General features: G+C 48.0%; 2 protein-coding genes across 5 annotated transcripts in view; one reads left to right on the top strand and one right to left on the bottom strand.

The window, feature by feature from the left end:
- The window catches only part of MSMP (microseminoprotein, prostate associated), a 101,297-nt gene extending 86,651 nt beyond the window's left edge, over window positions 1–14,646 (top strand). Inside the window, exon 3 of the mRNA XM_088464584.1 lies at window positions 14,449–14,646. Within this exon, the coding sequence (XP_088320710.1) occupies window positions 14,449–14,638 (190 nt within the window). The 3' untranslated portion in view covers window positions 14,639–14,646. The remainder of the gene's footprint in view (window positions 1–14,448) is intronic.
- A 1,217-nt stretch (window positions 14,647–15,863) lies between these two features.
- Window positions 15,864–17,930, bottom strand: part of RGP1 (RGP1 partner of RAB6A GEF complex) — a 100,940-nt gene continuing 98,873 nt past the window's right edge. For all 4 annotated transcript variants that reach the window (XM_088464579.1, XM_088464580.1, XM_088464581.1 and 1 more), the window contains exon 9: window positions 15,864–16,912. In XM_088464579.1, coding sequence (XP_088320705.1) covers window positions 16,689–16,912 — 224 coding nt within the window. In that variant the 3' untranslated portion in view covers window positions 15,864–16,688. The remainder of the gene's footprint in view (window positions 16,913–17,930) is intronic.

The following is a 17,930-nucleotide window of genomic DNA, read 5'->3' as shown; positions in this document are numbered from 1 at the left end:
ATGTGTCAGGTAGGGGCAATTATCCAATCCATAGGCAGGACATGAAGCAAGACTGCTGTACACAGACCAGACACTCCCTGCAGATCTGTGCGTGGCTCGCTCTCCCTCATCTGTGTATATATATATATACACACACACAGATATGTCCTCAAACATCTAGCATCAATACGCTATGCAGCATGACTTACCTGGCGTGGGTGATCTGACGGGTCCCATGTTACTCTAATAGCGTTGGGTGTCTTTTTTCCTTGAAAATGCTTTTAAGTCGCAATGCGATGCGACTAGGAGGAACCAGCAGACTGTAGGGATTAATGTGATATGTGACACCTGTATATCTGTGTGCTCCTGAGTCTGTATATGGGAGACTGCGCTGAGTAATGTGATATGTGACACCTGTATATCTGTGTGCTCCTGAGTCTGTATATGGGAGACTGCGCTGAGTAATGTGATATGTGACACCTGTATATCTGTGTGCTCCTGAGTCTGTATATAGGAGACTGCTCTGAGTAATGTGATATGTGACACCTGTATATCTGTGTGCTCCTGACTCTGTATATAGGAGACTGTGCTGAGTAATGTGATATGTGACACCTGTATATCTGTGTGCTCCTGAGTCTGTATATGGGAGACTGTGCTGAGTAATGTGATATGTGACACCTGTATATATATGTGCTCCTGAGTCTGTATATAGGAGACTGTGCTGAGTAATGTGATAGGTGACACCTGTATATCTGTGTGCTCCTGTGTCTGTATATGGGAGACTGCGCTGAGTAATGTGATATGTGACACCTGTATATCTGTGTGCTCCTGAGTCTGTATATAGGAGACTGTGCTGTGTAATGTGATATGTGACACCAGTATATCTGTGTGCTCCTGAGTCTGTATATGGAGACTGCTTTGAGTAATGTGATATGTGACACCTGAATATCTGTGTGCTCCTGAGTCTGTATATAGGAGACTGCGCTGAGTAATGTGATATGTGACACCTGTATATCTGTGTGCTCCTGAGTCTGTATATGGGAGACTGCGCTGAGTAATGTGATATGTGACACCTGTATATCTGTGTGCTCCTGAGTCTGTATATGGGAGACTGCGCTGAGTAATGTGATATGAGACACCTGTATATCTGTGTGCTCCTGAGTCTGTATATAGGAGACTGCGCTGAGTAATGTGATATGTGACACCTGTATATCTGTGTGCTCCTGAGTCTGTATATAGGAGACTGCGCTGAGTAATGTGATATGTGACACCTGTATATCTGTGTGCTCCTGAGTCTGTATATAGGAGACTGTGCTGAGTAATGTGACACCTGTATATCTGTGTGCTCCTGAGTCTGTATATGGGAGACTGCGCTGAGTAATGTGATATGTGACACCTGTATATCTGTGTGCTCCTGAGTCTGTATATGGGAGACTGCGCTGAGTAATATAATATGTGACACCTGTATATCTGTGTGCTCCTGAGTCTGTATATAGGAGACTGCACTGAGTAATGTGATATGTGACACCTGTATATCTGTGTGCTCCTGAGTCTGTATATGGGAGACTGCGCTGAGTAATGCGATGTGTGACACCTGTATATCTGTGTGCTCCTGAGTCTGTATATGGGAGACTGCGCTGAGTAATGCGATGTGTGACACCTGTATATCTGTGTGCTCCTGAGTCTGTATATGGGAGACTGCGCTGAGTAATGTGATATGTGACACCTGTATATCTGTGTGCTCCTGAGTCTGTATATGGGAGACTGCGCTGAATAATGCGATATGTAACACCTGTATATCTGTGTGCTCCTGAGTCTGTATATGGGAGACTGCGCTGAGTAATGCGATATGTGACACCTGTATATCTGTGTGCTCCTGAGTCTGTATATGGGAGACTGCGCTGAGTAATGCGATATGTGACACCTGTATATCTGTGTGCACCTGAGTCTGTATATGGAGACTGCGCTGAGTAATGCGATATGTGACACCTGTATATCTGTGTGCTCCTGAGTCTGTATATGGAGACTGCGCTGAGTAATGCGATATGTGACACCTGTATATCAGTGTGCTCCTGAGTCTGTATATGGAGACTGCGCTGAGTAATGTGACACCTGTATATCTGTGTGCTCCTGAGTCTGTATATGGGAGACTGCGCTGAGTAATGTGATATGTGACACCTGTATATCTGTGTGCTCCTGAGTCTGTATATGGAGACTGCGCTGAGTAATGTGATATGTGACACCTGTATATCTGTGTGCTCCTGAGTCTGTATATAGGAGACTGCGCTGAGTAATGTGATATGTGACACCTGTATATCTGTGTGCTCCTGAGTCTGTATATAGGAGACTGCGCTGAGTAATGTGATATGTGACACCTGTATATCTGTGTGCTCCTGAGTCTGTATATAGGAGACTGTGCTGAGTAATGTGATATGTGACACCTGTATATCTGTGTGCTCCTGAGTCTGTATATAGGAGACTGCGCTGAGTAATGTGATATGTGACACCTGTATATCTGTGTGCTCCTGAGTCTGTATATAGGAGACTGTGCTGAGTAATGTGACACCTGTATATCTGTGTGCTCCTGAGTCTGTATATGGGAGACTGCGCTGAGTAATGTCATATGTGACACCTGTATATCTGTGTGCTCCTGAGTCTGTATATGGGAGACTGCGCTGAGTAATATAATATGTGACACCTGTATATCTGTGTGCTCTTGAGTCTGTATATAGGAGACTGTGCTGAGTAATGTGATATGTGACACCTGTATATCTGTGTGCTCCTGAGTCTGTATATGGGAGACTGCGCTGAGTAATGTGATATGTGACACCTGTATATCTGTGTGCTCCTGAGTCTGTATATGGGAGACTGTGCTGAGTAATGTGATATGTGACACCTGTATATCTGTGTGCTCCTGAGTCTTTATATGGGAGACTGCGCTGAGTAATGTGATATGTGACACCTGTATATCTGTGTGCTCCTGAGTCTGTATATGGAGACTACGCTGAGTAATGTGATATGTGACACCTGTATATCTGTGTGCTCCTGAGTCTGTATATGGGAGACTGCGCTGAGTAATGTGATATGTGACACCTGTATATCTGTGTGCTCCTGAGTCTGTATATGGGAGACTGTGCTGAGTAATGTGATATGTGACACCTGTATATCTGTGTGCTCCTGAGTCTTTATATGGGAGACTGCGCTGAGTAATGTGATATGTGACACCTGTATATCTGTGTGCTCCTGAGTCTGTATATGGAGACTACGCTGAGTAATGTGATATGTGACACCTGTATATCTGTGTGCTCCTGAGTCTGTATATGGGAGACTGCGCTGAGTAGTGTGATATGTGACACCTGTATATCTGTGTGCTCCTGAGTCTGTATATAGGAGACTGCGCTGAGTAATGTGATAAGTGACACCTGTATATCTGTGTGCTCCTGAGTCTGTATATGGGAGACTGCGCTGAGTAATGTGATATGTGACACCTGTATATCTGTGTGTACCTGAGTCTGTATATGGGAGACTGCGCTGAGTAATGTGATATGTGACACCTGTATATCTGTGTGCTCCTGAGTCTGTATATGGGAGACTGCGCTGAGTTGATATATGACACCTGTATATCTGTGTGCTCCGGAGTCTGTATATGGGAGACTGCGCTGAGTAATGCGATATGTGACACCTGTATATCTGTATGCTCCTGAGTCTGTATATGGGAGACTGCGCTGAGTAATGCGATATGTGACACCTGTATATCTGTGTGCTCCTGAGTCTGTATATGGGAGACTGCGCTGAGTAATGTGATATGTGACACCTGTGTATCTGTGTGCTCCTGAGTCTGTATATGGGAGACTGCGCTGAGTAATGCGATATGTGACACCTGTATATCTGTGTGCTCCTGAGTCTGTATATGGGAGACTGCGCTGAGTAATGTGATATGTGACACCTGTATATCTGTGTGCTCCTGAGTCTGTATATAGGAGACTGCACTGAGTAATGTGATATGTGACACCTGTATATCTGTGTGCTCCTGAGTCTGTATATGGGAGACTGCGCTGAGTAATGCGATGTGTGACACCTGTATATCTGTGTGCTCCTGAGTCTGTATATGGGAGACTGCGCTGAGTAATGCGATGTGTGACACCTGTATATCTGTGTGCTCCTGAGTCTGTATATGGGAGACTGCGCTGAGTAATGCGATGTGTGACACCTGTATATCTGTGTGCTCCTGAGTCTGTATATGGGAGACTGCGCTGAGTAATGTGATATGTGACACCTGTATATCTGTGTGCTCCTGAGTCTGTATATGGGAGACTGCGCTGAATAATGCGATATGTAACACCTGTATATCTGTGTGCTCCTGAGTCTGTATATGGGAGACTGCGCTGAGTAATGCGATATGTGACACCTGTATATCTGTGTGCTCCTGAGTCTGTATATGGGAGACTGCGCTGAGTAATGCGATATGTGACACCTGTATATCTGTGTGCACCTGAGTCTGTATATGGAGACTGCGCTGAGTAATGCGATATGTGACACCTGTATATCTGTGTGCTCCTGAGTCTGTATATGGAGACTGCGCTGAGTAATGCGATATGTGACACCTGTATATCAGTGTGCTCCTGAGTCTGTATATAGGAGACTGCGCTGAGTAATGTGATATGTGACACCTGTATATCTGTGTGCTCCTGAGTCTGTATATGGAGACTGCGCTGAGTAATGTGACACCTGTATATCTGTGTGCTCCTGAGTCTGTATATGGGAGACTGCGCTGAGTAATGTGATATGTGACACCTGTATATCTGTGTGCTCCTGAGTCTGTATATGGAGACTGCGCTGAGTAATGTGATATGTGACACCTGTATATCTGTGTGCTCCTGAGTCTGTATATGGAGACTGCGCTGAGTAATGTGATATGTGACACCTGAATATCTGTGTGCTCCTGAGTCTGTATATGGGAGACTGCGCTGAGTAATGTGATATGTGACACCTGTATATCTGTGTGCTCCTGAGTCTGTATATAGGAGACTGCGCTGAGTAATGTGATATGTGACACCTGTATATCTGTGTGCTCCTGAGTCTGTATATGGGAGACTGCGCTGAGTAATGTGATATGTGACACCTGTATATCTGTGTGCTCCTGAGTCTGTATATAGGAGACTGTGCTGAGTAATGTGACACCTGTATATCTGTGTGCTCCTGAGTCAGTATATGGGAGACTGCGCTGAGTAATGTCATATGTGACACCTGTATATCTGTGTGCTCCTGAGTCTGTATATGGGAGACTGCGCTGAGTAATATAATATGTGACACCTGTATATCTGTGTGCTCTTGAGTCTGTATATAGGAGACTGTGCTGAGTAATGTGATATGTGACACCTGTATATCTGTGTGCTCCTGAGTCTTTATATGGGAGACTGCGCTGAGTAATGTGATATGTGACACCTGTATATCTGTGTGCTCCTGAGTCTTTATATGGGAGACTGCGCTGAGTAATGTGATATGTGACACCTGTATATCTGTGTGCTCCTGAGTCTGTATATGGAGACTACGCTGAGTAATGTGATATGTGACACCTGTATATCTGTGTGCTCCTGAGTCTGTATATGGGAGACTGCGCTGAGTAGTGTGATATGTGACACCTGTATATCTGTGTGCTCCTGAGTCTGTATATAGGAGACTGCGCTGAGTAATGTGATAAGTGACACCTGTATATCTGTGTGCTCCTGAGTCTGTATATGGGAGACTGCGCTGAGTAATGTGATATGTGACACCTGTATATCTGTGTGTACCTGAGTCTGTATATGGGAGACTGCGCTGAGTAATGTGATATGTGACACCTGTATATCTGTGTGCTCCTGAGTCTGTATATGGGAGACTGCGCTGAGTTGATATATGACACCTGTATATCTGTGTGCTCCGGAGTCTGTATATGGGAGACTGCGCTGAGTAATGCGATATGTGACACCTGTATATCTGTGTGCTCCTGAGTCTGTATATGGGAGACTGCGCTGAGTAATGCGATATGTGACACCTGTATATCTGTGTGCTCCTGAGTCTGTATATGGGAGACTGCGCTGAGTAATGTGATATGTGACACCTGTATATCTGTGTGCTCCTGAGTCTGTATATAGGAGACTGCACTGAGTAATGTGATATGTGACACCTGTATATCTGTGTGCTCCTGAGTCTGTATATGGGAGACTGCGCTGAGTAATGCGATGTGTGACACCTGTATATCTGTGTGCTCCTGAGTCTGTATATGGGAGACTGCGCTGAGTAATGCGATGTGTGACACCTGTATATCTGTGTGCTCCTGAGTCTGTATATGGGAGACTGCGCTGAGTAATGTGATATGTGACACCTGTATATCTGTGTGCTCCTGAGTCTGTATATGGGAGACTGCGCTGAATAATGCGATATGTAACACCTGTATATCTGTGTGCTCCTGAGTCTGTATATGGGAGACTGCGCTGAGTAATGCGATATGTGACACCTGTATATCTGTGTGCTCCTGAGTCTGTATATGGGAGACTGCGCTGAGTAATGCGATATGTGACACCTGTATATCTGTGTGCACCTGAGTCTGTATATGGAGACTGCGCTGAGTAATGCGATATGTGACACCTGTATATCTGTGTGCTCCTGAGTCTGTATATGGAGACTGCGCTGAGTAATGCGATATGTGACACCTGTATATCAGTGTGCTCCTGAGTCTGTATATGGAGACTGCGCTGAGTAATGTGACACCTGTATATCTGTGTGCTCCTGAGTCTGTATATGGGAGACTGCGCTGAGTAATGTGATATGTGACACCTGTATATCTGTGTGCTCCTGAGTCTGTATATGGGAGACTGCGCTGAGTAATGTGATATGTGACACCTGTATATCTGTGTGCTCCTGAGTCTTTATATGGGAGACTGCGCTGAGTAATGTGATATGTGACACCTGTATATCTGTGTGCTCCTGAGTCTGTATATGGGAGACTGTGCTGAGTAATGTGATATGTGACACCTGTATATCTGTGTGCTCCTGAGTCTGTATATAGGAGACAGTGCTGAGTAATGTGATATGTGACACCTGTATATCTGTGTGCTCCTGAGTCTGTATATGGGAGACTGCGCTGAGTAATGTGATATGTGACACCTGTATATCTGTGTGCTCCTGAGTCTGTATATGGGAGACTGCGCTGAGTAGTGTGATATGTGACACCTGTATATCTGTGTGCTCCTGAGTCTGTATATGGGAGACTGCGCTGAGTAATGTGACATCTGTATATCTGTGTGCTCCTGAGTCTGTATATGGGAGACTGCGCTGAGTAATGTGATATGTGACACCTGTATATCTGTGTGCTCCTGAGTCTGTATATGGGAGACTGCGCTGAGTAATGTGACATCTGTATATCTGTGTGCTCCTGAGTCTGTATATGGGAGACTGCGCTGAGTAATGTGATATGTGACACCTGTATATCTGTTTGCTCCTGAGTCTGTATATAGGAGACTGCGCTGAGTAATGTGATATGTGACACCTGTATATCTGTGAGCTCCTGAGTCTGTATATAGGAGACTGTGCTGAGTAATGTGATATGTGACCCCTGTATATCTGTGTGCTCCTAAGTCTGTATATGGGAGACAGTGCTGAGTAATGTGATATGTGACACCTGTATATCTGTGTGCTCCTGAGTCTGTATATAGGAGACTGCTCTGAGTAATGTGATATGTGACCCCTGTATATCTGTGTGCTCCTGATTCTGTATATGAAGCACAAAGGAATTTGGAATGAAAAAGCTGCGGCCGCTACATTGTAGCACTTCATATACAGATTCACAGACTCAGTAGCACACAGATATACCGGTGTCGCATTGTGTTTTATGCTGCTCATACACTAGTACGACCAGCATAAGATGAGATTCATTTTACGATTTCCCTTGATCTCCCCGGCAGCTCCCTGACAGTCCCGGCCATACGATTTGGTGCTTTGGACACACGATGTACATATGATCAGACAATGCTATTGATCGTGTGCCTGCTGAAATACTGATCATCATCTCTCCGTACAGTCACTCAAATGACGCCGGTCGGACGAACAATGCATCGCATGCACAAATACACGGCACGATCTGCATATGATTACGATAGATAATATGGGCTGCACATCTAATCATACGATACGTTTTAAGAGTGACGGGAGCGCACATCGGATCGTATCCTACCTAAATACTACACAATTTCCACACAATTCATTGTACGACGCATCTAAAATCGGGCAATCGGCACGTGCTCGTGTATGGCCAGCATTAGACTCATTTTTGGAGAAAAAGATGTGTTCTACGAGAGTCTCACGGAACGTGGCGCATCAAGAGGGAATTTTTACTGCGGCTGCAAAAAAGATGTATAATGTGTACACAGTCACTGCTCTAATCTATGCTGTGTCACTGCTCTAATCTATGCTTTGTGACTGGTCTAATCTATGCTGTGCCACTGCTCTAATCTATGCTTTGTGACTGCTCTAATCTATGCTGTGCCACTGCTCTAATCTATGCTTTGTGACTGCTCTAATCTATGCTGTGCCACTGCTCTAATCTATGCTTTGTGACTGCTCTAATCTATGCTGTGCCACTGCTCTAATCTATGCTTTGTGACTGATCTAATCTATGCTGTGCCACTGCTCTAATCTATGCTTTGTGACTGATCTAATCTATGCTGTGCCACTGCTCTAATCTATGCTTTGTGACTGCTCTAATCTATGCTTTGTGACTGATCTAATCTATGCTTTGTGACTGCTCTAATCTATGCTTTGTGACTGCTCTAATCTATGCTGTGACTGCTCTAATCTATGCTTTGTGACTGCTCTAATCTATGCTTTGTGACTGCTCTAATTTAGGCTGTGCCACTGATCTAATCTAGGCTGTGCCACTGCTCTAATCTAGGCTGTGCCACTGCTTTAATCTATGCTTTGTGACTGCTCTAATCTGTTTTGTGACTGCTCTAATCTATACTGTGCCACAGGTCTAATCTATGCCTTGTGACTGCTCTAATCTATGCTCTGTGACTGCTCTAATCTATGCTTTGTGACTGCTCTAATCTATGCTGTGCCACTGCTCTAATCTATACTGTGCCACTGCTCTAATCTATGCCTTGTGACTGCTCTAATCTATGCTCTGTGACTGCTATAATCTATGCTTTGTGACTGCTCTAATCTAGGCTGTTCCACTGCTCTAATCTATGGTGTGCCACTGCTCTAATCTATGTTTTTTGACTGCTCTAATCTATGCTTTGTGACTGCTCTAATCTATGCTTTGTGACTGCTCTAATTTATGCTTTGTGACTGGTCTAATCTATGCTTTGTGACTGCTCTAATCTATGCTTTGTGACTGCTCTAATCTATGCTGTGCCACTGCTCTAATCTATGCTTTGTAACTGCTCTAATCAATGCTGTGACTGCTCTAATCTATGCTGTGACTGCTCTAATCTATGCTTTGTGACTGCTCTAATTTAGGCTGTGCCACTGCTCTAATCTAGGCTGTGCCACTGCTCTAATCTATGCTGTGCCACTGCTTTAATCTATGCTTTGTGACTGCTCTAATCTGTTTTGTGACTGCTCTAATCTATACTGTGCCACAGGTCTAATCTATGCCTTGTGACTGCTCTAATCTATGCTCTGTGACTGCTCTAATCTATGCTTTGTGACTGCTCTAATCTATGCTGTGCCACTGCTCTAATCTATACTGTGCCACTGCTCTAATCTATGCCTTGTGACTGCTCTAATCTATGCTCTGTGACTGCTATAATCTATGCTTTGTGACTGCTCTAATCTAGGCTGTGCCACTGCTCTAATCTAGGCTTTGTGACTGCTCTAATATATGCTCTGTGACTGCTATAATCTATGCTTTGTGAAATGACCATGACACACATCTAGAAGCTCACATAAACCAGTGCAGGCCAGTTACCCTACTATGCAGTATCGTGCTGGGGTATGAAGGGCCTACCAGGGAAATGCAGTGGTAGGGGCCCATGCTTTAAGGGTATGGCCAGCCAGCACAGAGACTTGGATATCTATTAGGGTGCACGGTCTGAGCACCTTTATATATATATATATATATATATATATATATATAGTAAATACTGATAATTCATGCATTATAATGTACTAAACTAATAATAGTAATGCACTGTAGTGATTACATCTAAAGTTCTGGGAACACAGTATAATATAACATGTGAATAATAATTACACAATAGAGTAACAATGTATAATATGAGTACACAGTCTGGATCCTGACCCCTAGAGAAGGGAATGGGCTTGCAGGCACTGAGGATCTCCCCTGTACCCCTGTAGGTCAGTCCAACCCTGCTGCTATGACAGCGTTGTCCCATGTATGGAGCTGCAGCCTTCACCTAGGAATCTGGCCTCCACTAGCCCAACTAGAGACCAAAACTTCTATAAAGTAGAGAAGTTGCCCATAGCTTCTAGTTATCATATAGCAAGTCCTGGCCCTTGGGCGGCATGATGCCCTAGCAGTGCCAGCTCCTTATTGCTAAGTGGTCACATTGGGCTGTTGTAGCATGCAGTACTTGCTGATATCTTATTACAGATAGGTGTCTCCTTTGCTGATTGTATTAATGTAACTTCGTTACTGAGAGTAATGCTGGGTACACACTGACAGATACATTGGCCGAGCAATTGATCGGCCAATATATCTGCTGCCCGTCAGCCAGTGTGTACCCACGATATGTCGGTGAACGTTGTTGTACACCGACATATCGCATTGGCTGTGCTGCACAGCCGATAGACAGATATAGCTGCAGACATACAGTATCTGTCCATCGGCACGTGTGTACGGGTGGTCTGCAGACATATCTGTCCATCGGCACGTGTACGGGTGGTCTGCAGACATATCTGTCCATCGGCACGTGTGCATGGGTGGTCTGCAGACATATCTGTCCGTCAGCACGTGTGTACGGGTGGTCTGCAGACATATCTGTCCGTCAGTACATGTGTACGGGTGGTCTGCAGACATACAGTATCTGTCCATCGGCACGTGTGTACGGGTGGTCTGCAGACATACAGTATCTGTCCATCGGCACGTGTGTACGGGTGGTCTGCAGATATACAGTATCTGTCCATCGGCACGTGTGTACGGGTGGTCTGCAGACATATCTGTCCATCGGCACGTGTACACGGGTGGTCTGCAGACATATCTGTCCATCGGCACATGTGTACGGGTGGTCTGCAGACATATCTGTCCATCGGCACGTGTGCATGGGTGGTCTGCAGACATATCTGTCCGTCAGCACGTGTGTACGGGTGGTCTGCAGACATATCTGTCCGTCAGTACATGTGTACGGGTAGTCTGCAGACATACAGTATCTGTCCATCGGTACGTGTGTACGGGTGGTCTGCAGACATATCTGTCCATCGGTACGTGTGTACAGGTGGTCTGCAGACATATCTGTCCATCGGCACGTGTACACGGGTGGTCTGCAGACATATCTGTCCATCGGCACGTGTGCATGGGTGGTCTGTAGACATATCTGTCCATCGGCACGTGTAAAGATGGTCTGCAGACATATCTGTCTATCGGCACGTGTGTATGGGCGGTCTGCAGACATATCTGTCCATCGGCACGTGTGTACGGGTGGTCTGCAGACATATCTGTCCATCGGCACATGTGTACGGGTGGTCTGCAGACATATCTGTCCATCGGCACGTGTGTACGGGTGGTCTGCAGACATATCTGTCCATCGGCACATGTGTAAAGGCGGTCTGCAGACATATCTGTCCATCAGCACATGTGTAAAGGCGGTCTGCAGACATATCTGTCCATCGGCACATGTGTACGGGTGGTCTGCAGACATATCTGTCCATCGGCACATGTGTAAAGGCGGTCTGCAGACATATCTGTCCATCGGCACGTGTGTATGGGTGGTCTGCACATATCTGTCCTTCAGTACATGTGTACGGGTGGTCTGCAGACATACAGTATCTGTCCATCGGCACGTGTGTACGGGTGGTCTGCAGATATACAGTATCTGTCCATCGGCACGTGTGTACGGGTGGTCTGCAGACATACAGTATCTGTCCATCGGCACGTGTGTACGGGTGGTCTGCAGATATACAGTATCTGTCCATCGGCACGTGTGTACGGGTGGTCTGCAGACATACAGTATCTGTCCATCGGCACGTGTGTACGGGTGGTCTGCAGATATACAGTATCTGTCCATCGGCACATGTGTACGGGTGGTCTGCAGACATATCTGTCCATCGGCACGTGTGCATGGGTGGTCTGCAGACATATCTGTCCGTCAGCACGTGTGTACGGGTGGTCTGCAGACATATCTGTCCGTCAGTACATGTGTACGGGTGGTCTGCAGACATACAGTATCTGTCCATCGGCACGTGTGTACGGGTGGTCTGCAGATATACAGTATCTGTCCATCGGCACGTGTGTACGGGTGGTCTGCAGACATATCTGTCCATCGGCACATGTGTACGGGTGGTCTGCAGACATATCTGTCCATCGGCACATGTGTACGGGTGGTCTGCAGACATATCTGTCCATCGGCACATGTGTAAAGGCGGTCTGCAGACATATCTGTCCATCGGCACATGTGTATGGGTGGTCAGCAGACATATCTGTCCATCGGCACATGTGTACGGGTGGTCTGCAGACATATCGGTCTATCGGCATGTGTGTACGGGTGGTCTGCAGACATATCTGTCCACCAGCACATGTGTAAAGGCGGTCGGCAGACATATCTGTCCATCGGCACGTGTGTACGAGTGGTCTGTAGGCATATCTGTCCATCGGCACGTGTGCATGGGTGGTCTGCAGACATATCTGTCCGTCAGCACGTGTGTACGGGTGGTCTGCAGACATATCTGCCCGTCAGTACATGTGTACGGGTGGTCTGCAGACATACAGTATCTGTCCATCGGCACGTGTGTACGGGTGGTCTGCAGACATATCTGTCCATCGGCACGTGTGCATGGGTGGTCTGCAGACATATCTGTCCGTCAGCATGTGTGTATGGATGGTCTGCAGACATATCTGTCCGTCAGTACATGTGTACGGGTGGTCTGCAGACATACAGTATCTGTCCATCGGCACGTGTGTTTACGGGTGGTCTGCAGACATACAGTATCTGTCCATCGGCACGTGTGTACGGGTGGTCTGCAGACATATCTGTCCGTCTGCACGTGTGTACGGGTGGTCTGCAGACATATCTGTCCGTCAGTACATGTGTACGGGTAGTCTGCAGACATACAGTATCTGTCCATCGGTACGTGTGTACGGGTGGTCTGCAGACATATCTGTCCATCGGTACGTGTGTACAGGTGGTCTGCAGACATATCTATCCATCAGCACGTGTGTACAGGTGGTCTGTAGACATATCTGTCCATCGGCACGTGTGTAAAGGTGGTCTGCAGACATGTCTGTCTATCGGCACGTGAGTATGGGCGGTCTGCAGACATATCTGTCCATCGGCACGTGTGTACGGGTGGTCTGCAGACATATCTGTCCATCGGCACATGTGTAAAGGCGGTCTGCAGACATATCTGTCCATCGGCACATGTGTATGGGTGGTCAGCAGACATATCTGTCCATCGGCACGTGTGTACGGGTGGTCTGCAGACATATCTGTCCATCGGCACATGTGTACGGGCGGTCTGTAGACATATCTGTCCATCGGCACATGTGTACGGGTGGTCTGCAGATATATCGGTCTATCGGCATGTGTGTACGGGTGGTCTGCAGACATATCTGTCCACCAACACATGTGTAAAGGCGGTCGGCAGACATATCTGTCCATCGGCACGTGTGTACGGGTGGTCTGTAGGCATATCTGTCTATCGGCACATGTGTACGGGTGGTCTGCAGACATCTGTCCATCGGCACGTGTACGGGCGGTCTGTAGGCATATCTGTCTATCGGTACATGTGTACGGGTGGTCTGCAGACATCTGTCCATCGGCACGTGTACGGGCGGTCTGTAGACATATCTGTCCATCGACGTGTACGGGCGGTCTGCAGACATATCTGTCTATCGGCATGTGTGTATGGGCGGTCTGCAGAACACACAGCGGCATCCGTGAGGAGGGGGGCGGGATCTGCCCCCGCCCCGCCCCCTGGCCGCCGGGACCCGAGTGCACAAGCAGATGATGGCCGTATTTGCAGATATCTATGTCAGGTGTCTATGTGCAGCCCTTACACGGTTAGTGGGCCGCCTATCAATGCTATAAGATGCAACCTCCAAGCTGATTGGTTGCTATGGGTTGATACATGTCCCTCGCAGTTAGTCACCCTCACCCCTTGTCTATTACATTGCTACTACGTGTATATCCTGTATGGCGCAGTAATAATAAGGCGCAAAGAGCTCAGATTACATATAAATATAGATTTTATTTACACACAAATATGGCAGTTGGGAGGATGGAGTGAGTAACTGCGTGTCATGTTTTCCTCTAGCACCCAGCATCCCATTGACTTTCCCTCATGGTGTGAAGCTCGGTACGACCCTCGGACCTGTCACATCTCGGTGGTACAGAAGGCCAATCCTAACCTGCCGTGTGTACACAGCGCAGAGTACGAGTGGGGCTCAGCGGGAGCTCCGGAAGCGACTCCAGAGAGTGTCTACCCCACACACCTGGGCAGATAGAAGGGTCCCCCCCCATGGACTGGGACATCTCTAATCTTACAGCATCTCAGCTTATTCTCCCTCCAAACAAAAACCACTTCACCTGTGGCTCCAGTCAGCGAGCGAGCTGCCATTGCAGGACTAATACAAACCCTTGTGCTTTATCATGTCTGCAGTGTTAGATGTAGGGATTACCCGCTATGGAACCTATAGAGGAACCGGCAGGCAATATGTGCTTCAATGTAATACGCTGTATGACCACTGTGCACCTTCTGTGACTTCTATATAAATGTATATTACCACTTCCAGTGTGACGGTCTAATACACAGAAACACTGCACTCCCCCGCATGGGTAACACAAGCTGCCCCACCCCCTAGAGGGCAACAGTGCCACTCCCACTACAGGGTAATACAGAGCTATGAACCTTCTCCAGCAGGGTGATCGATAGAAAGAAGACAGTATGGGATAGATCCCCCCTCTGTAGGGTTACATCTATAGGGCACTGAGGCAGTAGGGATCTTAAGGGCAAAGAGGCTGCCCACCCCCTGCAAGTTTACATCTATAGGAAACAGAGGCTGCCCCTCCCCCTGCAGGGATACATCTATAGGACAAAGGGGCTGCCCCTCCCCCTGCAGGGTTACATCTATAGGACAAAGAGGCTGCCCCTCCCCCTGCAGGATTACATCTGTAGAGAACAGGGGCTGCCCCTCCCCTGCAAGGTTACATCGATAGGGAACAGAGGCTGCCTCTCCCCTGCAGGGATACATCTATAGGGAACAGAGGCTGCCCCTCCCCTGCAAGGTTACATCTATAGGGAACAGTTACTGCTCCTCCCCTGCAGGGTTACATCTATAGGGAACAGAGGCTGCTCCTCCCCTGCAGGGTTACATCTATAGGGAACAGAGGCTGCTCCTCCCCTGCAGGGTTACATCTATAGGGAACAGAGGCTGCTCCTCCCCCTGCAGGGTTACATCTATAGGGAACAGAGGCTGCCCCTCCCCTGCAAGGTTACATCTATAGGGAACAGAGGCTGCTCCTCCCCCTGCAAGGTTACATTTATAAGGAAAAGAGGCTGCCCCTCCCCTGCAGGGTTACATCTATAGGGAACAGAGGCTGCCCACCCCTGCAAGGTTACATCTATAGGGAACAGAGGCTGCCCCTCCCCCTGCAAGGTTACATCTATAGGGAACAGAGGCTGCCCCTCCCCCTGCAAGGTTACATCTATAGGGAACAGAGGCTGCCCCTCCCCCTGCAAGGTTACATCTATAGGGAACAGAGGCTGCCCCTCCCCCTGCAAGGTTACATCTATAGGGAACAGAGGCTGCCCCTCCCCCTGCAAGGTTACATCTATAGGGAACAGAGGCTGCCCCTCCCCTGCAAGGTTACATCTATAGGGAGCAGAGGCTGCCCCTCCCCTGCAAGGTTACATCTATAGGGAACAGAGGCTGCCCCTCCCCCTGCAAGGTTACATCTATAGGGAACAGAGGCTGCCCCTCCCCCTGCAAGGTTACATCTATAGGGAACAGAGGCTGCCCCTCCCCTGCAAGGTTACATTTATAAGGAAAAGAGGCTGCTCCTCCCCTGCAGGGTTACATCTATAGGGAACAGAGGCTGCTCCTCCCCTGCAGGGTTACATCTATAGGGAACAGAGGCTGCTCCTCCCCTGCAGGGTTACATCTATAGGGAACAGAGGCTGCTCCTCCCCCTGCAGGGTTACATCTAGAGGGAACAGAGGCTGCCCCTCCCCCTGCAAGGTTACATCTATAGGGAACAGAGGCTGCCCCTCCCCTGCAAGGTTACATCTATAGGGAACAGAGGCTGCCCCTCCCCCTGCAAGGTTACATCTATAGGGAACAGAGGCTGCCCCTCCCCTGCAAGGTTACATCTATAGGGAACAGAGGCTGCCCCTCCCCCTGCAAGGTTACATATATAGGGAACAGAGGCTGCCCCTCCCCTGCAGTGTGACACAGGAAGAGGGATGCTACAAGACAGGGTAACACAGCAGCAGGTAGACAGTACACAAGTGTATATATAAGTACTACAGATGAAGGGAACAACAGATACATATATTTATATGCTGATGGAATGGGATGAGGGCACTGGAGACACATAGGAGGCCAGTAAGGGATTGGTAGGCAGTACTTTGATGGGTAGGTCCCAGCTAAAAGTATCCACATCTATGTGTTCTGCTCCAGTCCAAGTGATGATTTCAGACTGGTTCTCAGGCACAGTAGGAGCCTCCACCGGCTCACGGGCCGTAACAAACTCGAAGTGAAGACGCCACTTGAGGGAAACTACATGGAGACCAGAAGAAGAGGATGTTATCAAGTAACAGTGACCGTCCGGTTATATAAGCACTCATCCTACAACATAACATATGTGGGTACACAACCCAGTGCTCCCTACATTTCCCATAAAGAATCCATGTGCACTATACTTTATACACATACCTGCCACTCAATGTCCATTTACTAACAGTGTACTCCTCTCCTCCCCACAAACAGCACCTCAATGCCCAAGCAGGGGGCCTGTATGCCCAAGCAGCAGATCCTTCCTCCCCTCCTCTGTATGCCCAAGCAGCAGGACCTTCCTCTCCTCCTCTGTACGCCCAAGCAGCAGACCCTTCCTCGCCTCTTCTGTACGCCCAAGCAAAAGACCCTTCCCTCCACCTCTATACGCCCAAGCAGCAGGACCTTCCTCTCCTCCTCTGTACGCCCAAGCAGCAGACCCTTCCTCTCCTGATCTGTATGCCCAAGCAGCAGACCCTTCCTCCATCTCTATACACCCTAGCAGTGGGCCTATACTCTCCTCCTCTCTACGTCCTAGCAGAGTCCTTCCTCTCCTCCTCTCTACGTCCTAGCAGAGTCCTTCCTCTCCTCCTCTCTACGTCCTAGCAGAGTCCTTCCTCTCCTCCTCTCTACGTCCTAGCAGAGTCCTTCCTCTCCTCCTCTCTACGTCCTAGCAGCAAACCCTTCCTCTCCTCTCTACGCTCAAGCAGCAGGACCTTCCTCTCCTGATCTGTATGCCCTAGCAGCAGGCCCTTCCTCTATCTCTATACACCCTAGCAGCGGGCCTATCCTCTCCTCCTCTCTACGTCCTAGCAGAGAGTCCTTCCTCTCCTCCTCTCTACGTCCTAGCAGAGTCCTTCCTCTCCTCCTCTCTACGTCCTAGCAGCAAACCCTTCCTCTCCTCTCTACGCTCAAGCAGCAGGACCTTCCTCTCCTGATCTGTATGCCCTAGCAGCAGGCCCTTCCTCTATCTCTATACACCCTAGCAGCGGGCCTATCCTCTCCTCCTCTCTACGTCCTAGCA

The sequence above is a fragment of the Taudactylus pleione genome, unplaced genomic scaffold, assembly GCF_031769625.1.
Source record: "Taudactylus pleione unplaced genomic scaffold, aTauple2 ptg001693l, whole genome shotgun sequence".
In the NCBI taxonomy this organism is placed as follows: Eukaryota; Metazoa; Chordata; class Amphibia; order Anura; family Myobatrachidae; genus Taudactylus; species Taudactylus pleione.
Note: the sequence above shows the minus strand (reverse complement) of the source record. Positions and strands in the feature narration are given on the sequence as shown.